The sequence below is a fragment of the Engystomops pustulosus genome, chromosome 4 (assembly GCF_040894005.1).
Source record: "Engystomops pustulosus chromosome 4, aEngPut4.maternal, whole genome shotgun sequence".
Taxonomy (NCBI): Eukaryota; Metazoa; Chordata; class Amphibia; order Anura; family Leptodactylidae; genus Engystomops; species Engystomops pustulosus.
In genome coordinates this window covers 142,154,635-142,180,500 of record NC_092414.1, presented here as the reverse complement: position 1 = coordinate 142,180,500, position 25,866 = coordinate 142,154,635, and the positions used below count along the sequence as shown (strand labels likewise).

Sequence of the window (25,866 nt, the reverse complement as noted above, 5' to 3'; positions counted from 1 at the left end):
AGTAACATCTTTTACATAACCACAAAACTGTTTTTTCATTCAACATATAATGTTATTGTACTAGAACTAGCACATGTTGGTTTAACGGTTTCAGGAATCCTATTTTCTTTATCTTCTGTCTGCCAAATATTTTAATGGTGATGAATGCCCTGTGAAAATAGCCACCTTCTAGGCTGGACCTATCATCACATCGGAGGCTAGAGTAGTATGGGAAGATTTGATGTCCTTATCATGTATTTCTATGTTACTGGCCAAGGTGCACACTGGTGAATACCCTGCAGTAGCAGTAATCTTCTCCTCTCACATGTCCTTTACAAGTAGCATCCTCTGTAGCTTTGCACGCAGTTGTGAAGTTTCAGTCTCAATAAACAAGTTATATCTGACCCCTCTGAAAAAACTATGATGTCCACAGGATTTAATAGTACACCATAGTGTCATTAAGTATGTATGGAGAAGGCACTGAGCCCTCTCCATACAGGGCAGGTATCCACTGTATTACACAGAACACACCCACTGCTAACACCAGCAATAGGTACCTCCAATAGATATCTATTGCTGTGGGACGTATCACCAGCAATAGATACCTCCCACAGCACTTATATGCCACTTGGGCGCTGCCATACTGCCTTGGATCACTATTCAGACCCTGATAGGTTGTGAGTGCAGTCTCCGTATAAACTGGATGGAAGATAGTAGAAATCACTGACATTCATTCCACAGCGTTGCCATTTGCATGAAGGGAGGATGCAATGGATGTGCTTTAGGTTCAGTTTAATGTCTTTACCTTAGAAATGACATGCCATGCGGTCAAAACACATTGCTACTGCACAGTGAAGATGCTTATGTCTGCTACAGCCACAAATGGAGGACAGCATGAGTAAGGAGGAAGTGATGCCACAGAAAGAGGAGGAGAATCTGGGTAACAGTGCATGATGGGATAGCTAGCTTAAAGATACAGCAAGCAAATTATCAAACAATAAAAACTTTGACCACTAGGTAGCAGCATGCATGACATGAGTATGAACATATCATTGCAGACTGAATGTACAATACAAGACCAATAACAACATGGGCAATATGACAGGCTGTCACAGCATAATCACCATTCCTCCAATCCCTCCCTCCGTAGCCTCATCTGGGACAGTAATGCATTGCTATAGTAGTCAGGAGCCTCTCAGACAATCTAATTCAGAAGCAGAAAACTCACAATATACTGCATTGCATCAGAAATTCCTTTCCAGCTTCCCAGTACATTGCATGGAATATTACATGGTGCCACTTGAAAGTAAAATTGTTATGCCAACAACAGAAACCAAAACTCTTTTGGAAGGAGGTGGTTGAAAGGGGTTAAGTTTTAAAAACACCAAAAATTAAACACTTCCAAACATTCCCCTCATCAATCTCTCCTATGTAGAGAGGGGTGTATAAAGAAAGTACATGAATATGTCATTCCCTATCTGTAATAATTTTCATGGTTTACTCACATTTTCTTTCTTATTGGTATTTTCTAAATTAGAAAATCTCTTGTGGCTACTAAGTAAGGCACTGATAATTACATGCTTATAAGGGAAGAGTAGGGAAGTCATTAGAGTGAGGTGAAATTAGTCAGGCCTGGATCTCTTGGGTCCAGAAGAAGTTGTTGGCTAGGAAACGGCCATATTCAGTTATGTATTTCAGGACAACTATATGAAAAACATATTTCCCATTTTGAAACAGCCCACAGTATGCAATGTCTGTATGTACTGTGACCGTCCCACTATATTGACACATAACTGTATTTTAGGGCTATCATCTTTCTGTGATGTCAGGAAAAACAAGCATTTTCTCTTTCTCCTTTCCCAGCCCTCCAGGTCCTTTCCTCAGCTCCTGTTAGTATTCTAGCTGTAGATCCCGGCACTACCCAGGATAGGAAATAACTGCTCTTAGCTATAAGAAAATAGAATGCATTAACAAAAAATATTTTATATACATCTCTCTCTCTCTGACTCTCTCTCTGTCTCTCTGAGCATCACTGACTGTTTCTGTCACTGAAAGTTTCTGTCTCTGACCATCTTTGTCATCTTTGTGCCCTTTCCTGTTTTTTCATGTCCATTTTTCACTCCCCACCTTCAAAAATCTATAACTTTTTTATTTTTACACGTAAAGAGCTGTGTGACGGCTTGTTTTCTGCGTAACAAATTGCACTTCATAATGATTGTATTAAATATTCCATGCCATGTACTCGGAAGCAGGAAAAAAATTCCAAATGCAATGAAAATGGAGAAAAAACGCATTTGCGCCATTTTCTTGTGGGCTTGGATGTTACGTCTTTCACTGAGCGCCCCAAATGACATGTCTACTTTATTCTTTGGATCGGTACGATTAAGGGGATACCAAATTTGTATAGGTTTGATAATGTTTTCATACATTTACAAAAATTAAAACCTCCTGTACAAAAATAATTTTTTTGATTTTTCCAACTTCTGGCGCTAATAACTTTTTTATACTTTGGTGTACGGAGCTGTGGGTGGTGTCATTTTTTGCGAAATTTGATAATATTTTCAATGATATCATTTTTAGGACTGTACGACCTTTTGATCACTTTTTATAGATTTTTTTAGATTTTTCAAAATGGCAAAAAAGTGCCATTTTCGACTTTGGGCGCTATTTTCCGTTACGGGATTAAACGCATTGAAAAAACGTTATCATATTTTGATAGATCGGGCATTTTTGGACGCGTCGATACCTGATGTGTTTATGATTTTTACTGTTTATTTATATTTATGTCAGTTCTAGGTAAAGGGGGGTGATTTGAAATTTTAGGTTTTTTTATTATAATTTTTTTTTTTTAACTTTTTTTTATTTTTATTTATACTATTTTTCAGACTCCCTAGGGTACTTTAACCCTAGGTTGTCTGATCGATCCTATCATATACTGCCATACTAAAGTATGGCAGTATATGGGGATTTTCTTCCTCATTCATTACAATGTGCTATCAGCACATTGTAATGAAGGGGTTAAAACGAAATAGCCTCGGGTCTTCGGAAGACCCGAGGCTACCATGGAGACGGATCGCCCATGCGCCGCTATCTGTTTGAGGCTGCCGGCAGCTTTGCCGGCAGCCCACGCTGTGAAAACACCCGCGATCGGTGCTAGCACCGATCGCGGATGTTACCGGTAAGCCTTTGCTGCAATATGCAGCAAAGACTTACCGGCTATGGAGAGGGCTCAGCCCGTGAGCCCTCTCCATGCAGCGCGACGCGACCGCCGCCGTGAATACACGGCGGGCGGTCGCGTACCGGTTAAGTTATTGTCTCTGACCATCTCTGTTTCGGACATTCTCTGACTGTCTCTTTCAGTGACGGTTTCTCACCATCTCTTTCAGTGACTGTCTCTGACCAGCTCTGTCTCTGACATTCTCTGACCATCTCTTTCAGTGACTGTCTCTGATCGTCTCTTTCAGTGACTGTCTCTGATCATCTCTTTCAGTGACTGTCTCTGACTGTCAAGTCTGGGGAAATTTATCAGAATTGTCTGAGAGCAGAACTGCTCTACTTGGCCATGGCAACCAATCAGAGCTCAAGTTTCATTTTTGTACAGCTGTTTATAATTGATCTCTGATTGGCTTCCATAGGCAACTGGAAAATTTCTACCTCAGATCTCTGGCAGAAGTGCTGGTTGAAAATTTTGTCTCAAAACCTAGTCTATGATGTTATAGGAGGTAGAACTGAGAGGACAGCAAAAGTGACCAATATCAGTTCACTACATCAATCAGAATGATGAACATAAATTCACCAGCCAAACAACATATAGGAAGGGTGAAATCAGGCCGAATAAAACAAAACTTTTAATATATTCAATAAAAAGTACTAAAATACTTCAGACCAAAGCCACACTCCATCTGGTGACATCATATAGATGGAGAGAAAGCGTTAAGCAAACAAGATGCACTATGCACAAAAGGAAGATCTCCAAAGCATTTAGTAATAAACCAGAAAGATCTCACCCAGCAGGAGCCGAGGAGATGAACAGGAGCATGGAGCTGCTGTTGCCACAGGGGGGCCCAGACCAGGAGTAGATTAAGGCACTGCATCCAAGTCTCCCTATAACTACTCTGTCCCTGATCCCCAAGGACAGTCAAAAGGAGTCCCTAAACACTTATAAGTCCTTAGGATTGCCTTCAAATGCCTTCCCATGTTTGCAATTTCTCTGCTTCTATATGGTGTCACCATAGCTTTGGTCTGAAGTATTTTAGTACTTTTTTATTGAATATATTAAAGGTTATTGTGCCTGATTTCACCCCCACTATATAGGTAGCCTAGCACATACACCCAGCATATTTGTAGCCCAGCAAATGTTCTAAGTATCCACGTAGACCAGCATAGGCACCCAGTATATATGTAGCCCAGCCCACTCCCCCAGTATATTTGTAGCCCAGCACATGCCCTCAACATATAGGTAGCCCAGCACAACAGAAAATAAAAAATCTATACTTATCTATCTGTACTCCTGCAGCTTCCTCCTTGTTCTTGCGCCAACTTCTCTATCACATAGATGGTGCCGACGGCGTCATTGTTTTAGTCGAAGGCTTTGTCTGGGTCACAGAGGGGATGCAGGCAGCAGTGACATCATGCTGTCTTTGTCCAGTAATCAGCTGTATGTGCATCTTGAAGGTTGATTACTATTGAGGGTCGGGCAGCTCCCCCCCTGAGTGGGAGGTGAGAGTGGCAGCCTACCTTTGCTTAGCCCTCATACTGGCCCTGAATCCACATGCAAATTTCATCCACCTACTGCTTAAAAACATGCCAAATTTGATGAGAATTTCAATTGGAATGCCAAGGTTAAACTCCACCCTTTGCCAAGATACCCTAGCATTTGCTATTATTTCAGGGCTTCAGTTTTCTTACACAGAAACCCAGATAAATAGGCCCCCCTGCGCTGTCTAAAAGACACAGATACAATCGATATATGGGTCCAAAGCAGTGTATTGCTTTTAAATGTTCTTGTGCCTGTCATTTTCTTAATTTTGTTATAATTCTTTTCCTATTTGCTTCAATTTAGAAATTATAACTATAATTTAGAAACTGCGTATATCAAGTTTTTCTGCTGTCAAGTAATACCGGCCCATGAGAAACAATAACAAGCTACACAGAACACATTGTTATCATGGCATGCTACTTCCTAATGATCATGTGTCTGCATGTAATTGTGCGTGATGCATTAGCTATGCTATATCCGCTGCCCAGGGGTTAGTTACATTGTCTCCAGACAGACGAGTGTCCAAGTCCTGCCCTCTGCCTCCTAGTGACAGTTTCCAGGGAGATTTTATGTTGTGACAACCTGCATGCACAGCGAGGTGTGCATTATAGAAGTGTAAGGAGATTCATTTCAGGAAATGCAGTTTTTATGACATGCAGTATTATTTAATTGTATAGGAAAATGTATAAAGTAGCAGCATCTATGTGGAATAAATCCATATAGACACGTATAGGGAGAAAGGAAGGCAGAAAAGACATGACTGTGCGTATGAAGAGAAGGAATTATAGGAGAGATAAGTAAACAAAGAAGAGAACAGGGTGTGGGAATTCAGCTGTGCCCGAGGCCTATTGACTGCCCTCCACACTGGCTGCTTTACAAAGGGTAAGTAGTACCAGGGAACTTAGGTTGTGGTTGCTATTTGGTAAAGGCAGGAGGGGTGTGTGTTTGGGTTGGAGTTAGTAACTGTGCAACACTTATCTCTCTAGGAGACAGGACAGAGTTAAGTGCTGTTACCTCTCGTAAGTATAGAGCTAGGTGCACATTAGTTAGGTGTCTATCTCTGGGTATGACTAGAAATGTATTCAATATAACACATACAGCATATTCTGAAGTGCATGTCTTTACACTAGCAAAATATATAGGAACTCACAAAGTTACACATCTATTTTACAAACCGTAATTGATACATTGCATATGTCAGCACATTATATAGTTGAAGAGGGCTTCCTATTTCTCATTGATGGATATCTTTTATAGACCATACTCGTCCTCTGTAAGTATGACCGTTAGCTCTGTGTTTTGTTGTAAATCATTGGATATGTTCTGTATTTATTTCATGACATGGCCTTGCTCTTTATTTTAGCTACAGAAAGATGCCCCTTCTCTACCCCCCTACAATGCTCTGGCAGATATCCTTCCAGATCCATGGACTCAACGGACAGCAACAGAACCTAAGCCCCTTGATCCGGTGGATCTATCAAAACAGCTCAAAACAAACCCCCTTCCCCAATACCTGAGGTAAGACCCGTGACCCCAGAAGCTGAAATGAGTGAAGGAACAGTCCTGATACTTACTTAGATATGGAATCTCATACCCGTAACCCCTGGGGGGACTTACGCTCAAACATTTCTGATTTCTTCTAGCAATAATTCGGAAGCGCCTGCGGACCCTGTGATGGAGCATCAGGAACAAGTAAGTAGAGAGGCTGTGTATGTGTGCATATAACAATTAAATCCTCATCTCATACACAAAACCTCCATCAATTTTATCCTTCTGCTTTATTACATACAAGGACTATTTTTGCTTGATAAGTTGCGTAAAATGTGTAAAGCACATTGCATTTCCTTCCTGAAAGCAGTGATCTCCATATACTTTGGCAGTGTCCTTTACACCACATCAGAGCAGAAATCAATAGCTATTAATGAATTAATCAGGGTAAGAACAGCATTGATTTTTAATCTGTAATGTTAGAGGTCTTTATGATAGCACAATCCATGCAAACGTATCCAGGCTGCAATTAAAAGAAATACTTATTAGATACTGTTAATGTGAGAGGTCTGTTTGGTACAAGCCACTCTATCTACAATAGTAATTGGATGTAGAGATATACAATTGATTTTTATGCCTCCTAATAGCTAAAAAATAAAGTGGGGTCTCCCTCTACTGGCCACAATTGTAACTGCAGCTAAGGTCTGTCGCTGCTTGTATACCATAATGCCATAGGTTAAAACTCCATAGGTTCTATATGTACTTTTTAATAGAGTATCTTTAAGATAATATTTTTCTAGTAAGTTAGCAGTTTCCTCTTCTTTTAGGAGAGGATATCTCTAATAGAACATGTTTGTTTCCATTTATTTTCTTTTTGTGACAATGTCATATTGTCAGTGTTGTTATGGCTGGGGTTCCTAGGACCCACCATTCTTGGGGTCTGTCACTGTACAACTACATGCACATACTACCTGACACTCATTTGCTAATTCTTAAAACATAGCTTATTCAGTGTCTCAGACAGTTATTAACCTTGTGAGCCTGTCCTTGTAGCCTACTGGTTGGCATTGACTGTAGGTCCTCTTAAAGCAAACCTGCTACCAAAAATGCCCTTTGCTGGTGGGTGGTTCCAGTAGCTTGTGATATGTTGATTTTAAAAATTCCTTTGTCAGCATTCTAAATACTGTCACTACTTTATAAAACTTTATTTAACATTTCCTGGTTCCCTTCTAGCAGTGCACAGTGAGTCACAGGAAGAGGGAAGAGTTGCAGCAGCCTGTGTGCCTGTATCTCAGTCTCATCCTTGCATTCTTCCTCTGCTCCACTCCATTCCCACTCCCTACACCTCAATGCACATAACAGTAATAGGGGAAGGAGTTTGATCAGTGTGGAATGGAGGAAGATTGCATGAGGAGACTGAGACACAAGCTTCTGCAGCTGCTACTGATTCCAAATGCATTTACACAATAATAGTGTATTTCTTGCACAAGAATTTAAAAAGTGTGCTCAATATTTGTTCTTGGATATATACATTGCTGGAGTACCCCCACATCTGAAGATATGGAGTGCAGCCAATAGAGCTGTCAGCCAGGAACACATGTCCATATAACAACAGGCCTCAGGTAGCCCACCAGTAGATTCAGCTCTTCCGTGTGGTTTTTTTTCATCCTCTTGTCTTTATTTGTAGTCTAAAGGAAGATTTTGTAAGCAAAATGTCGATATTATATTGAAAATTCTACCTAATAAACCACCTTCACCAATTTTGTTGAATCCTTCCCATTTGTTTTGTTTCCATAGGAGCTGGCAAACTATCGTCTCGCCATGCAGCGTATGGCAGATGACATCATTGCTCTACGTCATCAGATGAGTGGACTAGAAGCAGAAAACAGTGCTCTCCGGAGTGAGCGTAGTCTGAACCAGGATGCAGGTCGTAGTCTTCTAAGTGACACAGACATTGATGTCATGACCAAAGCTGAGCTTGCGGATCGACTTGGTAAGATTACATTTTGTGTACTCCCTGAGGCAGCTTTATATGCTAAGTATGTAAAAGTTTCTGAACAGTCCTAAGGCCAAGAATATGGAAACACATTGGTGCATATTTATCAAGCTGTCTGAAAGTCAGAATATTTCTAGTTGCCCATGGCAACCAATCAAGCCTCCCCTTTAAAAAAAAATCATGAGCACAGGTAAAATGAAAGCTGAGCTGTGATTGGTTGCCATGGGCAACTAGGAATACTGTGACTTTCAGACACTTGATAAATCTGCCCCATTGAATCCTTTTTATAAAAACTGATGCACTGTGCATTATTTTTCTTTGCACTTGCTTTGTGCAGGTTGCAGCACGTTATGTGATTGTTGCACACTCTCAGTTTTGGGATGTGATACAGTTGCACTTATTTTTGCTTCATGCTGTTGTGACAGAACTATGGCGCATCTCAGTAATAATTGTGGCGTAATCTAGAAAATCACACTACCATGCCCCTTTAGGTGCACAGTTTTAAAAAGTGTTGGACAAAATGTGACTGACACAATTGGTGCACAAACATGATACATGTGTCAGCACCAAATACACTTTTTTCATGTAAACTTAGGCGAAAAAACTAGCGCAGACACACCGATATATGCCCACATATAGAGCCAACCAGCTAAATATATTAATGAACATCCAATGTAATAAAACACATCATTGTAACATGTGTAATCCATAGATGCAGTCCCCTGTTACTATTGCAAATATATAATTTATGGAATAACTTACATAAGTAATCTATATTAAACTCATCTATACAAATTTCTTACATGGGTTTAAGACCCTAGTTTACCTAAAAATTACAAAAACAATTGTGGCCCGTACAAGTTTTAATTTTTTAAAATTGTTAAGCATTTTATGCCTACTTATAGTACTAGAACGAATGTTCTTGGGAAAGTGGGAAAGGTGGGTGGTCTCTTCCGTTGGCTTTCAGTTCTGCAAGACCCAAGACCTTAGAACGTCTCCCAAGACCTTCCATGGTCTCCAAGGGGGGGCGGGGGGACTCTTGCATACATGTGTGGTTATGGTTAGAGGCAACACACATGCATGAGGATTTCAGGACTGGAGGAAACTCCCTTTAAATCTCCTTAAGGTAGTATCAAACAAGCCTTGGGCCATTGGCTGCTACCCAAGCTGTGCATATTCTAATCTGCAAATGTAACTAGTATATTGTAATCCAGCATATCTTCTGCTTTAGTGACACTTAAGCAAAAACTGGCAAGTGAAACGGCAGAGCTTCGTAGTATGAGAGACCGAATCCAACAATTGCAGAATGAACTAGTCAGAGTAAGTACCACATCCACAGATTGCTGTAAAAAAAGGGGTTAAATGTTCTTTCTATTATCTTCTATTATCTACATATATTTGATATAGTATATGTAAACTATCAGCTTTAAATGGATGAACATACCTGAACCATTTTTATACTATTACTATTTGTTTGAGCAGTAGCTCTCCTTCTACTTGTTTAATTCTAATTTATAGTACAGGTCCAAAGCTTTTCTTGAAAGAGGTAAAAATAAAACTTGAAGTTATTGTCCAAGTAAAATTAAAAAAAAGCTGCTTTAGGCTGGGGACACATGATGGACAGTAAATATTTTGTTGTATGCAGCATTTTTTCATTTCTAAACTTTTGAAAATGTTGCATGAAGACTAGAACAAATAATTATAAAAATGATAAACTAGATTGTTCTGCCCACCAGGGCTCATAATATATACCTATCTCCTCTGTTCCTGTGCTAGCAATACAAAGGTAAGGGTCTGCGAGCTGACTGTTGGACATTTCTAGTGGGGCCCCTCTTATGAGTACAATGTTGAGGGCCCCAGGGCGCATGCCCCTGGAGCCCTCCCTATAATCCGACCCTGCAATACATATATGGGATAGTGTAGACACATACTAAAAAAAGCTATATATCGTGCTTGGGGGACTATATAAACAATAAACATCTAATACTGACCTCCTCTAGTGCTCCTATTCACCCACAGTACCATACGTCACTGCAAGAACTCTGTTTCAGAGGTAGTGTGTAGTGCCAACCACGGCCACACAGCTGCTACACACTGAAACTAATGCAATAGCAGGTGTATGCCAGTGCTTAGGATGACACTGCTGGCAAGCAGAGACAGAGGTCACTAGTGATGGGCGACACCACAAGTGAACAGGAGCACCAGAGGAGGTGACTATAAGATGTTCTTTGTTTAGCACCCCTCCCCCCCCCCCACACACACACACAGTTATATACTGCTTTCCTTTTTTTAAATCCTAGACAGGAGGTCTACCACAAGGATGAAGGATTGTAAGCCAAACACATTGTTTTTAAGAAAGGCTTTAAAAATTATGCAAATGAGTCTGAGGGGCCCTAGGCATACTTGCATCCTTTAAAAAAAATAGGGAATAAAAAGTTAAAAGAAGAGAAGAACATGCCAGTGTGCAAGTGTGCTTGGTTTACAATTAGAGATGAGCGAGTATACTCGTCCGAGCGTGATGCTCGTTCGAGTATTAAGGTACTCGAAACGGCTCGTTGCTCGGACGAGTATTTCCCCTGCTCGAGATTGAGCATTTAATTAAAAAAACACAGTGAAGAACAATGAAGAATAGAATAAAAACAGTGAACACAGGATCATTTAAGTGAAAAACACAGTGAAGAATAGATTACAGATGTTCGGCACATCTGCTTACTTGTCGGGAGATACGCGCGGAACGGTGCGAACAAAATACTATGTGAAGAACAATATATATGTGTGAAGAACACATTGAAGAACACGGTGAGCAGGACGGAGACACCGGGGAGCAGCAGCATGGAGACACCGGGGTGCAGCAGCATGGAGACACCAGGGAGCAGCAGCACAGAGACATCGGGGGAACAGCAGCACAGAGACATCGGGGGAGCAGCAGCACGGAGACACCGGGGAGCAGCAGCACGGAGACACTGGGGCAGCACGGAGACATCGGGCAGCACAGAGACATCGGGCAGCACGGAGACATCGGGGCAGGGGCAGAACAGAGACACTGGAGCAGCACAGAGACACTGGAGCAGCACAGAGACACTGGGGCAGCACAGAGACACTGGGGCAGCACGGAGACATCGTGGCAGGGGCAGAACGGAGACACTGGGGCAGCATGGAGACATCGGGGCAGGGGCAGAACGGAGACTCTGGGGCAGCACGGAGACATCCGGCAGCACGGAGACATCGGGGCAGGGGCAGAACGGAGACACTGGGGCAGCACAGAGACATCGGACAGCACGGAGACATCGGGGCAAGGGCAGAACGGAGACACCGGGGCAGCACGGAGACACTGGGGAGCAGCAGCACGGAGACACCGGGGAGCAGCAGCACGGATCCCGACAAGTAAGCAGATGTACCGAACATCTGCAATCTATTCTTCACTGTGTTTTTCACTGCGTTTTTCACTTAAATGATCCTGTGTTCACTGTTTTTATTCTATTCTTCACTGTTCTTCACATCTGCTAACTTGTCGGGAGATAATATACGCGCAGAACAGTGAAGAATAGATTGCAGATGTTTGCATACATCTGCTAACTTATCAGAAGACATTCTTTTTCAATTAAATAAAACATTTTATTCCCGAACCGTGGTCCCTTTGAAAAATGCTCGAGTCTCCCATTGACTTCACTGGGGTTCGTTATTTGAGACGAGCACTCGAGCATCAGGAAAAGTTTGTCTCGAATAACAAGCACTCGAGCATTTTAGTGCTCGCTCATCTCTATTTACAATCCTTGATCCTGGTGGTAGATGTCCTTTAATGTTCATAAGTATAATATGAGCAGAAAACATACACAACAATAGTCCACACATTTAAGAACTCTATTAAGCAACGCCATAAACTACACTGTGTCCAAGGTGTCGGGTCACAAAGGGGTTCATTTTCGGAGTCAATGGAGACACGACAAAACTGCATACTTAGTGTTATCAGCTATAAACAGTCCTGCAATAATAGAGGCAGGTGACATGTTCTTATCTGTCTGTAGTTTATGAGTATTCCTTCATTGTTTTTTCTTGGCCTAAACCCAGTTACTAGGCCAGTGCCAGTCAATAACAATCTCATTATAAATAATGCAGCACATTCCCCTACAAGGAGATGGTACTCATATGTTATTCAATACGATATTGATCCATACTTGCAAGCTTTCTTAGTGTTATGGTTTCTTAATGATTTTGTAGAGAAATGACCGTGAGAAAGACCTGCTTTTACTGCAGAGAGCACACCAACAGCAACAAACTGTGCTCAGCCAGTACCACCAGAAACTGAGCCGGGCCAAGGCCTTGCAAGACACTGTACGCAAGCAGGAGAAGGTGAGATAAGACTTCAAACTACAAGTATGTAAACAATTGTCCACAATAAATATCCATCATATCAACTATCACTGTATTATTACTTTATTCCTATATTGTTAAAGTCAAGATTGACCAACCTCTTCATAGTTTGTTGCATCACCTTTGGGCTCAATAGATAAAACTATGACCAAGTATCCATCTGTGAAGTATGGACCCCCCATGTTGCTTCTGTTCTATGTCTTTTGCATCTGTACCAACACTATTTTATATCCACTTACAGTACCCATGGCCATTGTTCAGAAAAAAAAGAAGGAAAACAGATATTACATGAATGTCTGTGAACAATCTGTTCATCTCTCAGTCCTATAGACTTGAATAGCTTAATCTATACTTGCACGCATAGTTTAAGGCAATTTAGGCTTATGTAAGAACTATTTTCCTCCCCATTACATCGCTACATTGTCCGTATGATGTTCTTACTATGGAATGTTGTTTTTCTCTTAACCCTGGCTATCCCAATCTATAAGATGCATTGTTGATTCTGTCCATAAATTATTAACCCCATTGTCTCCAGGATACATCTCAATTGCAGCTGGCATAAATTATTTTCCCCACAATATGAAACAAACATTTTTGTCAATTATCTCAAAGTTTCCTTATTTTCAACCTGAGTATAATATTTAGCTTAGTGATGCTTGGTAATTGGGGCTCATCCATGGTGATGCTCGGTCATTGCTCGGTGATGCATGGTGATAACTTCTATTATAGCAAGGGTCTCAAACTCAATTTACCTGGGGGCCGCCGGAAGTAGAGTCTGGGTGAGGCTGGGCCGCATGAGGTTTTCTCTCACAGTAATAGCTCCTCACAGTAATAGCCTCCCCACACACTTAGTAATAGCCCCACACAATAATAGCCTCCCCAAACACTTTGTAATAGCCTCCACACACTTTGTAATAGCCTCCACACACTTTGTAATAGCCTCAGCACAAACCTAGTAATCGCCTCCACACACTTAGTAATAGCCCCCACACACATTGTATTAGCCCCCACGTGTAGTAATAGCCCCCCACAGGTAGTGATTACCGCACATGTAGTAATAGCCCCCTCACATGTAATAGCCCCACACACATAGTGATAGCCCCCCACACGTAGTGATAGACCCCCGGGGTTTTATCACCCACACACTCAGTAAGAGCCACCCACACTTAGTAACAGCCCCCCACACACACACACACTTTGAAAGAGCCCCCCCCACACTTAGTAATAGCCCCCACACTCTGTAATAGCCACCCACACTTAGTAATAGGCCCCTCCCCCACGCTTAATAATAACCACACACACTCCATAATAGCCCCCTTCCCACACTCAAAAATAGCCTTAGGAATGCCCCAGACTCCTATAAAAACATTGAAGAATTAAAAAATCAAACACATATTCTCACCTCTCTCCTCCTGATTCTTCTCCGTCTGCAGGATCTGGTGCAGTAACATCACTACATTGCACCTTCTGCTGTAATGAAGCAGGAGACGCAATGTGGGGACGTCATCTCCCACTGAGCCCTGGAAGACATAAATAGGAATGAGAATGGGGAAAGATGCCCTACAGAGGGACCATTTTCCCACTGTCAGGGCAGATTCGGGGCTTAGGACAAAAGATCCAGGGCACGTGCCCCAAATCATTTGAAATATCGTTGCCCCTGGGCCACACTAACGTTACAATTTAATATTGAGGTAGTGGCCGCAAACTGTTCTATAGGGTAATAATGTACCAGGGAAGTGCAGCTCTATCCTTGTTACCCTCCATAAAATACCTAAACAACGTGGACATGCTACTTGTAACAGGGCAATCTGCTACAACTTTCACCCTAAAATGTATGCATCTTGTCTCAGATTTTTCTGCCGCCCATTTTGTGCCATGTTAGGCCCCTTACACACGAATGTGAAGATGACTCTACATACAGTACACATATACAATACACATGTCAACATACAGTACACATGTATGCAGTGGACATATACAGTACACTTGTCAACATACAGTACACATGTATGCAGTGCACATATACAGTACACTACAGTACAGTACACATGTCCATATATAGTACACATATTCAACATACAGTACACAGTACACACATTTAGCACCCCTGTCAACATACAGTACACATGTATACAGCACACATATTCAGTGCACATGTCAACATACAGTATACATATACAGTACACATGTCAACATACAGTACACATGTATACAGTACACATGTCAATATACACTACACATATTCATTACACATGTCCATATACAGTAGACATGTATGCTGTACACATATACAGTACACATGTCAACATACAGTACAGTACACATGTCCATATATAGTACACATGTCAACATACAGTACACAGTACACACATTTAGTACCCCTGTCAACATACAGTACACATGTATACAGCACGCATATTCAGTGCACATGTCAACATACAGTATACATATACAGTACACATGTATACAGTACACATGTCAATATACACTACACATATTCATTACACATGTCCATATACAGTAGACATGTATGCTGTACACATATACAGTACACATGTCAACATACAGTACAGTACACATGTCCATATATAGTACACATGTCAACATACAGTACACTGTACACACATTTAGTATCCCTGTCAACATACAGTACACATGTATACAGCACGCATATTCAGTGCACATGTCAACATGCAGTACACATGTATACAGTACACATATTCAGTACACATGTTATTATTAAGTACATGTATACAATACATATGTCAACATACAGTACGCATATTTAGTACACATGTCCATGTACAGTACATTTGTCAACATATAGTACACATATACAGTAGGCAGTTCAACATACAGTACACATATTCAGTAAATATGTGAATATGCAGTGCACATTCCTACATACAGTACATGTCCATACACAGTACACATCTCCACATACAGTGTACATGTCAACATACAGTACATGTATACAGTACACATCTCAACATACAGTACACATATTCAGTACACATGTCAACATGCAGTACACATATATAATGCAGGCCCTGGGCAAATGCCCACTTTGTCCAGCCTTATTGTCGGCCCTGCTTTTAGACTCCATTCACATATTAGATTTGCAATGGAACCTCCTTTATAGATTTGAACAATACATCATGAGGTTCTGCAGCAGTTGAGGTGTGTATTATAAGGTTCTGCTGAAGCTCATGTTTGTAATTTGATATTTTGCAGAAATCTTTAGATAAAAAAGTTCAGTAGCAGGAGAAGTTTAGTTTTGCAAAAGCTAAGGAAGGTTTGTAGAATGTCTATAATTTTCCGCAGCTTATGCAGGCTTCTTATGACATTTTTGCATTTGGTCCAGCTTGCGCCAAGGAAATTGCATTATGGGATGCATAGAGAAGCATTAAGGTAAAAACTTAAATGCTCCAAAGCAGGGGTGCACCACCTTTATCGGTCAGAGGGCCAGTCAAATGTGTACAAATCAGGTGATAATAATATGGAGATTACCCCATAGAGCAGACCTATAATACAGTAGACACTCAGAGCAAGGTGAAGTCTGGGTGCCTGAACCAAATTTGGCCAAATTTGTTGAACCTGTACATTTACAGATCCACTCATCACTAGTAGCCATTATTGGGATGCCATAAAAATGTATGCCCACGGGCACAAACAGCTTCTTCTCAACCAATGTTGCATTTCAAACTTGGTTTGTGTTCATGTAGGTAATTGAGAAGATGGAAAAATTATTGGATAGTAAACTGAGAGATGAGAAGCGGAGTCGTGTGGACAGAGGAGACAGAGGTGACAGAGGTAACAAAAATAATAATAATGGTAAAAATTGCAGGAGGAATATTGTGAGTGAAAGTGTGTGAAAGAAACTGTCTTGCTTAAAATACTGTATATACTCGTGTATAAGCCGAGTTTTTCAGCACAAAAAATGTGCTGAAAAACCTCATCTCGGCTTATACACGAGTCAATAATAATTAAAAAAAAATTAATACTCACCCTCCGGCTCTCGGAACCGCGGCGTGGGCTCCCAGTCCTCGGCGGCGGCTCCCGGTCCTCGGCAGCAGCTCCCGATCCTCTGTGGCGGCTTCTCTCTTCTATCTTCACTTGCCGGCAGTCGCGTCTATGCGATCTGCCGGCGGGCGCACAATATGATGTAGCGGTGTCGCCGCTGATGACGTCATCAGCGGCGACACCGCCGCATCGCACTGTGCGCCCGTTGGCAGGTCGCATAGACGCGACTGCCTGCAAGTGAAGATAGAAGAGAGAAGCCGCTGCAGAGGACCGGGAGCCGCCACTAAGCATCAAAGGTGAGTATCGTCGGAGGGTGAGTATTAAGTTTATTTTTTTATTATTCGCTAGGCATACTGAGGGCAGGCTGTATACTTTTTGGGGCAGGCTGTATACTTTTTGGGGCAGGCTGTATAATACATGGGGCAGGCTGTATAATACATGGGGGCAGGCTGTATAATACATTGGGGCAGGCTGTATAATACATGAGGGCAGGCTGTATACTTCTTGGGGCAGGCTTTATAATACATGGGGGCAGGCTGTATAATACATGGGGGCAGGCTGTATACTTCATGGGGGCAGGCTGATTGTATACTACTTGGGACAGGCTGTATACTACAGGGGCTGGCTGGTTGTATACTACAGGGGGCTAGCTGGCTGTATACTACACCCTCGGCTTATACTCGAGTCAATAGGTTTTCCTAGTTTTTGGTGGTAAAATTAGGGGTCTCGGCTTATACTCGGGTCGGCTTATACTAGATTATATACGGTAATTCTTAATATTAAACAATAACCAGATTATTTTTGAATATAAAAAGAAGCATTTTTAAAGTGATACACTACCAGTTTCCAGTCCTATTAAAGATCCCCCATCTCCTGGTCCAGTGACAACATCTAGATTCTAGACCCTACAAGTTGTAGTGGTTTATGTCTAAATATGGTGCCATACACAAGGATGTGCCAGTCACAATTCTGCAATATACAAACGCCATCTATAGTGCCCCCACACTACTTCTGTATGTTACAAAATACCAGTAACATTTGGGTTGCCAAAAACTAGCATTATTCCAGACAGAAAGAGCCAGCGTCCTCCTGATTGCCGCTGGCTAATCCGGCTCAGCCCTCATAAACCGGCACCTCCCTTCACTCCCCACCCCATACCAGGCTTCCCTAAGCCGTTCCTGTGGAAGAGAAAGCCATCCAGCATTCCCGTACGCTCCAGCATTTCCATACGGCCCTATGTTCCTCTCTCCAGCATTCCCATATGCTCCTGCTGTACCTTCCAGGATTCCAGTCCAGCAGTTTCTCCATTGTTTCTACTCTCCTCTGGTGTCTCCAGCGTCCCTACGCTACTGTTTCCTGCTTCCTACCTTGACTGCCACCGCGGGCCTAGTTGCACCAGTGAACAACCTGGTGGCACCCCGCCGCAGCAAGACCATGCCGCTTTGCGGGGGGCTCTGGCGAAGACCAGGTGCCACTTAGACTCCGATCCCGGATTGCGGCTAGTACCGTCATCATCTCCCGCAGTGGTCCAGAGGTGTTCCCCAAGAGACTTTTTCCTTACACACTTGTCCATACAAGTGCATTCTGTGACAGTAGGACATATCTGTAAAGTAACATGGACCTGATGCTGATACTGTCTATATAAAATATGCAGCTGTAAGCATCTCAGTTCAGTAAATATGATGGGCTGAACAATCACCACTGTAACATAGCCCATAGGGTGCTACAATCTGAGCACAAACACAAAATATCTATATCACTTCAGAACTGTCCAAGGCAGAAGAAAAAGCTGGACATGGAGAGTATATTTAGAATAAGTTTTTGCTGGTTTATTGATGACTGCGTTTTGTCCACAATTGCTATAAGATATATGACTTTCCATAACTGGTTGAGAGCTGATATTAATCTCAGACCAAGGAGTGATAGATCTGTGTAAGTAATAGCATTATAATAAGGGGTAATACAAATGAATAAGAGTGTAAGGAGTGACAGCTGTAAGTGAGACCATTAGTGCAATGTTTAGCAGGGAAACATTCAATAAATCTCTGCAAATGTTCCACTGACTGACAGGGTTTTTTTCCTTGTATGCATTATCCTGCTTTTATTTTGCAGTGCGATGTATTACAACATGAGCTGCAATTGATCAATAATGATATACAGTAGAATAGGATTAGAATTGTATTGACTCAATGTAGACGTAAGGCATTTATCATTTTAGTCTATTGGTTGAAATCAACAATAGAGAATTTCATAGTTCAGCTCATAATCAAAGGGGATATCCAGGAGTTAAAGAGAATGAGGTCACAAGTGTTTTATAAGATTTACAGACAAACATTTCTTATTTCCTAATTATCTGACATTTCAGAGGAAATTTTGACTTTAAACTTTAAATTTAAAGTGTTTAACCCACTTTGGTAGTCATCCTGTATGTCTTTCTCTGCGACAATAACAGAGCCTGCTCAACCAATCACTGGCTACATCTCTTCAATTTTTTACTTTGGAGCTCTTTACATCAGTTATCTCTTCACTGCAAATTCAGTGTTTTCATTTATTAATTTGTTTGTTTTTATATTTAATGCATTATTCCTGTGCTTTGATATTATGATGTGCATTATCCCTGTTGTGTGACGTTTGTTGTGATAGTTAGTATAATTCAGGCTGAGAAAAGGTGGTAACACACCGAAACGTTGCCAGTTTTGGAATAAACTCTTCTTGACTATTACCTGCTTGGATCTGGAGTGCTGCTTCATTTTTGGATTTTATGCATACATAGGCTCCCACCCCGAACACTCAGGCCTCTGCACCCCACTTGTAGCGGTACTTTGGACATTGTGCTGCTGTTGACTTTCCTTTTTTATGTAGACTGCCATACATAAAAAAAAATATTTATTACTAGGAATGTGACAAAAATGGTGTTGCAACAAAGCTCCATGTGAACACAGACACTTTTTTGGATTCATAGATAGTTCTTTACTCTCTACTTCTTTATATAACAGGGGCTCGGACAGACACTCTGCAGGCAGAGGTATATGCTACATTGCTGGCTGAGAATTCACGACTAAGAGAAGAACTGGAGAGGGCTCGGCTGACTACAACAGTATTACCACCCAACGTTCCTGTGAGTAGCCAGTCAACTAGATTGATTCTTTTTGAATGTACTTAATGAGACATCCAGAACGCATCTAGCACAGATCGGTTTATCATTCAGAGAACATGTGTGCAATTCACCTGATAAACTACGGTATATATTTTGTTTATTATTGATCTTATTTATTGCTATACTGAATGGGAGATGTCGATGATATATGTAGAAGATGATAAACTTGTATATGACATATTACTAAGGCCTCATGACCTAGACCAGTGATGGCTAACCTATGGCACTGGTGCCAGAGATGGCACTCGGAGCCCTTTCTGTGGGCACCCAGGCCATTACCAGAGAGGACTCCAGGTATCTTCCTGCAGTCCCAGACAGTCCAGGACTTACTGTGCACAGAGCTATTTTAAAGTGACAGCTGTACCTGGGACTATTTTCTGCTTTATTGGTGTCCTCAGGGGGTATCAATGAAATCTGTGACAGAGAAGGGAGTATAGATCACAAATTGAATTTCTGTGTTGGCACTTTGCGATAAATACGCGGGTCTTTGTTGTAGTTTGGGCACTCGGTCTCTAAAAGGTTCGCCATCACTGACCTAGACTGTTGATTTGGGCCAGTGGTGAGCACGTGTCCCCATTTCTTTCTATGGGTTTTTGTCCACGATAGTCCAGCAAATATTTGATATGGTTTGTGTAATGAAAGGTTATACAATTTCCTTGACAAACTTCCTGTATAAATTTCTCACGGTTTTCAAGATCTCAGCTTACTGCCATGCAACAGTAAACTTCATTGTTTACTTCCTGTAGATAAACACAGGTCCATGGTCATTTGATGTCTCACAGGTGCACAGCTTGTTATAACACACAGCTCTGATTACCCTCTGTGATATAACAAGACGTGCCCCCGTGTGACATCACATGACCATGGACCCGTGTTTAAATACAACAAGTAAAAAATGAAGCTTCTTGTTGTATTACATCAAGCAAAGCTCTAGCAAACAGTGAAGTATTGATACAAAAAAGTGTATTGGAAAATTGTCTAACTTTTATTACACACATAGAGGCATATTTATCATACGGCAGTGCTCGTGCATTTTCGCAGTGTGATACATCAAGAGGCTTCCGCATCTTGATGTATCGGGGAAGACGGCTGCGCAGCACAGGTGTGAGGACAATAAAGACCAGCAATGGACCACTCCTGGCTGCCCCCCCCCCCCCCCCACTGGCGTGAAGGTGGTGGAGAGGGCAAAATAATCGCAAGTGCTAGGATTAAGCTAACATTTGCGATTATTTCAGGGCCTCTACGCCACTGACATCGCGCAGAGTCCCTAATAAATATGCCCCATAATATCAATCATATGATGGAATGTGCTTAAAGTGAACAACCCATTTAAATCCCGGGAATTCTTTTTCTATTATCATCAGCATGTGAGTGACGCTCATACACCAAAGACAGATAAGCCGCAAACCACAGGTCCACAGGCCCATTGTTTGCAGCCTACAAACTGTTTACCTTCATGAGGCCATACTGGTGTTAAATACAGAGGGCAAATGCTTACAATAAAGTAAACTTACCATGCAATAATCCATTATTTGTTATTTTTTGGTAAATGAATCGTAGGTTACATTTTTCTGTTTTATTTTTTAAGAACCTTCTAATTTAGAAATGTTGATCGTTTTTTTTTTCAGATCCATGAAACATTTACAGATGGTGAGAAATTGTCCCTTCTTAGTAAGCTGGAGAAATCACAAGCAAGAGTACAAAGCTTGGAGAGAGAGGTGACTGAATTTTGTATGTACAGTGCCCCTGAGTCACTAGCAGGCATGCATCAATTCTGGTGCAGGGTGGCACAGGATGCGTTCTATAATTTTTAGAGGTATTAATGAATTGGTGCGCGGCCAAAAATGGTCTAACCTAACTTCCCATTCAAGGGGAAATAGAGCTCCCTAGACCAGCTTTTTGCTGCTCTAAATTTGTGCACAAAATTGTTGGTAAAGTAGAAGTGCCAGGAAAATTTTGGATTCCCAAGGGGTGCCAAAATTATGCGCCCAAAAAAAGTTGTGAGCATCAAAAAAGCATCAATACTGAAGTGCCGACATTTCATAAATAAGGTGGAATAAGCAATGGGGGGAAAAAAAGATCTGCTAGTTCAATAATAAATCCCCACCCCCACCCCACTGTGTCTTCTTATTCCATGTATCTCTTTCTAACAGTTAGAGGATGCGTCTCGACGATGGGGTCGTGAAAAACAGCAGCTCCTAACTCAACTTTCTGAGCAGCAGATGGGGTTCAGTCGCACCCAGACCACAATTCTTCATCATTTTCCTACAGTAAGGACCATGTTCTGATCTGCTAACATTTAATACTCTTATCAGTCCTCTCAAATATATGCTTTATATTGTTTCAGTTTAGTAGTCAGTAGGAATCCATTTTTGCTGTTGGTAGTCTTAGGCTTCTGAATCATTAGGGGACATGTATCAAATATGTGGCCTACCTTTTTCTTTAAATTTAACTTTTCATGGTGCTTGTGCTCGTTTGCGACTTTTCTGCTCCTTTGTTCACCATTGTCTAGTTTTCTGTAGGGTACCCTGAGTTATCAATGGAATTCAGATGTAAAAGTTGCAACTTTTTTAAAAAGTAGCAAAAAAGGCTAATTTTTGCACAAATCTACGGCTGCCCCTGGCCGGACATAGGAATTAGCTAGGAATTGATTGCGACTTTGGGAGATTTTTTGTGACTTTATTTTTTTTAAAGTTGCAAATTTACTAAAGACCAGGCACCACATGTATCAATAAGGTAAAAACGCTAAGATACTTCCGACCAGCAGAAAAGCCAAGAAAAGTCCCAAAAAACAGACAAAGCCTGACTTGTCCCCCATTGAATATTGCATAGTAAAATGACAACAAAATCAATGCTGCAAATCAAACAGTGCTGCATTCAATATTATTGATTACACTCTGGTTTTGCCTGTTGTAATAAATTTTTTTTTCGCTTTTAAACTTTAAAGGAAATCTACCGTTTGTTTTGATGCATTGTGAACCGAAAATACCATTAGAATTCTGTTAAATTAAATTAAAATTCAGGACCTTGGCAAATCTGGGTGCAGACTGGCTGCAGTGCATAAACACATTACACAAAGCTTCCTGAACTGTCCAGACAGGTCTAATCAACCTGAGCTGGATGACTTATACACAGCAGCTGGGGGATGGTGCAGCAATTGATTACTTCTGCCTGCCAGGGACAACATAGTGAATACATCTTCTCTGAAGCAGTGAATAATTAGTGGGGCAGCCACAGGAGCAACAGAACCTCATTATTATAATTTTGTAATTGTTTTTTCAGCAAAACCACTCAGTTCAGGGATTAAACAAGATATGTTTCTGCATCAGCTAGCATTGTCCAGGTATGTTTGGTTCATAATGCATGAAAGCAAATAGTGGATTTCCTATTTGCGTTAAAACAATAGTGGAGATTTATCAGTGATAAAGTGTCTTAGAAGCACTGACATAATCCAGTATTTTGGGCAAAGCAATAAATTGGGTTTTTTTTGGGCAACTACGCCACCTTCACACCATATGGGTATGGAGGAGTTGGCTGGTAGCAGAGTGGGCCGGCGTGGAGAGTTCCGGCCCTGCTCCTGTGAGCCATAGCCTTAGCCTGCAAACTTTTGGGATCAGAGGTTGTAGGCTTTTTCTGCAATTCCACGCAAGACTCGGCAGTGAATCAGCTATGGCGGATACATCAAGAGGCTGAAGCCTCAAGATGTTTCTTCAGCAGCTGGTTGTCAGGTCCTTTACCATATGCTGTGCACTATTATAAATGACCCCCATATTGTGCTTTATGTTGTATACACATTTTGGTAACAAAGTGAGTTTTATCAACAGATTATTTTATCGAGACTGTCATAAACCCTATACTCCCATCTGTCAGACTTTTGGATGCCATATTTTCTGCTTCTGCATTGTTTCTTTTTTACTTATCAAGGAAGAAATGAACTAGATAAGCAGAACGTACAACAAATTTATTTTCTTGCAGGAATTGCTTTTTTGCCTACTGCCGTCAGGGCTCTTTACTTGCCTAGAGAAATGAGATTTGTTCCGTATTACCAAAAAGAAAGAGTGTGTAAGACAATTTATCTTTAGTCAGGGCATTTGTGTGTGTCTTTTTTTTGGTTATTCTGGGTTTTAGACTTCTTTGATTTATCTTAGAGTTTGATATAAGGCTGCTGAGTCTGTGGACGCAAACTCTTCTGCAACTTCTAAAGTTTTTCCTACGCCTGATTGATGCAAATGCATCAAAAAAGCTAGAAATTTTGGGGACCCTGACTGGCAAATTTTGTTAGGCCCCCAAAGCACTTTAGTTTCCCAAACCATATCGCAAATATTGTGGCCTTCCCAACCTTTTAGAGTTTTTTAATGATGTGACATTTAGTGCATAAAAACAGGCATATAATAAGACCTGTTACACAGAAACTATAACATAACTAATCATATGTTCAGTACTGCAGTGTCCTATCTAGGGCTGCACTGATTTGGAATTCGATACAAATACTTGTGTAGTATACTCAATACCAAAACAATGATTTGCCATGAAAAAAAAGAATAAATTCGGGTATTTTCACACAGTAGCAGAATGGCTGACGGATTTAGCCTATCAATAATTATTTTTGCAGCCAGCTGGTTTCTGGTGATCAGCAAGGATTCTGGGTGTTGGACCCATGCAGATCTTTATTGATGACCTATCCTGAGGACAGTTCATCAATCTCTTTAGTCCAGAAACCAGAAGGTACATTCGATGCATGTACACTGGTCATAGTACTATTTACAGAAATGACTATTGTATTAGAAATAGTAAGATACACATTGTTTACTTGATTTGTGCTTCTTGTCCCTGCAGAAAGAAGCAGAGCTTCATACAAGGAGACCCACCAAGCTGGACCCATTGATATGACAGTTTTACTTACACATCCTTAGGGCACCCTTAACATCATTTTATAATAGATTACCATGTAATCTTTGGTTGTGTTTATGTTGTTGCATGGCTTTTAGCCATAAAGGGCACAATGAAGTTATGAATGATTTGGTAATATCACTGGGGGTTATCATTAGTCCAAATCCTAGAGACAGTTCCATGTCTGTCATCAGATGTCGTCAGATTCATTAAAAGGGCTTTCCCCTATGATAAATCTGTTGGCAGTGTTCTTATCCTATATGGGTTGTTTACAACTTTTTTATGACTGTTGCAATATCAAAAGTCAAGCACATAGACCAGGGTGTGGACTTGAGTCATTTTGCTCCTAAACAGAAAGTCGCAATTTATAAATTCAGTCCTATTGTGAAAACTAGTCAATACAACTAACAAATTTGGTGTTAGCAGGGTCAAAGGGATTCCGCACTGTCCTGCGAAATCGAATGTCGCACAACAGCATTTGCAAAACTGCTCCAAAACAATGCCACACATAGACAACAAAAAATATTATACATGACCCCACTGTGTTTGGACACCAGAAGGAATTAATTTCTATCTACTGCATGTACCACACATTCATTACCTGATTTTATTAAAGGGATATTCCGGGAATATGAATGTCTGATACAAAAACCCCTGATGCTATAAATAAATGAATGTAACAAAACTTAATGCCATTAGTCACAAAATGGAGATTAAATAGTTTGATTTTATGATTCACAAAATTTTATGGCCACCCTAAAGTTATCACCAAGATGGCTGCCACTGGAAACTACAAGTCCCAAGATCCTTTAGTTCTCAGTAACTGCTCCCTCTTATACTCTGCTCCCAGACTTGTGATGTGGACATGTGACCAGCAGCCATCTTCTGTCCTATGTATGCTCTGCAACGGACCGCGCTGAGAAAATTAACGGACTGAACGGACTCATTAAAGAGCCAGTAGCATTTTAATTCTTCATTACATTGTATGTCATCAGCATTTTTCTGCTAACGGGAGCAACATTTTAAATAACAACTAATTACATATTAGCTTATATTTTAAGGACCCATTTGTATATGAATTATGCTGATTCCTGGAATACCCCTTTAAGTAATGTTAACATAACTTTCAATGCTGACAGGGTTGTAGCCAAAGCCTCTTGAACACTGGTACAAAAATTCTGGTAGACTGAAATAAGCGTAGTT

General features: G+C 41.1%; 1 protein-coding gene across 4 annotated transcripts in view; it reads left to right on the top strand.

The window, feature by feature from the left end:
- Positions 1–25,562, top strand: part of CCDC33 (coiled-coil domain containing 33) — an 86,656-nt gene extending 61,094 nt beyond the window's left edge. The window contains exons 14-23 of one of the 4 annotated variants that reach the window (XM_072147841.1): positions 6,102–6,256; positions 6,382–6,430; positions 8,024–8,219; positions 9,454–9,542; positions 12,441–12,572; positions 16,319–16,406; positions 19,613–19,734; positions 21,402–21,491; positions 21,927–22,043; positions 24,610–25,562. In XM_072147841.1, coding sequence (XP_072003942.1) covers positions 6,102–6,256; positions 6,382–6,430; positions 8,024–8,219; positions 9,454–9,542; positions 12,441–12,572; positions 16,319–16,406; positions 19,613–19,734; positions 21,402–21,491; positions 21,927–22,043; positions 24,610–24,663 — 1,092 coding nt within the window. In that variant the 3' untranslated portion in view covers positions 24,664–25,562. Of the gene's footprint in view, positions 1–6,101; positions 6,257–6,381; positions 6,431–8,023; positions 8,220–9,453; positions 9,543–12,440; positions 12,573–16,204; positions 16,407–19,612; positions 19,735–21,401; positions 21,492–21,926; positions 22,044–23,055; positions 23,702–23,748; positions 24,583–24,609 lie in introns of those variants that run through there. The other 3 variants (XM_072147842.1, XM_072147843.1, XM_072147844.1) reach the window with 3 other exon arrangements.
- The last annotated feature ends 304 nt before the right edge of the window (positions 25,563–25,866 follow it).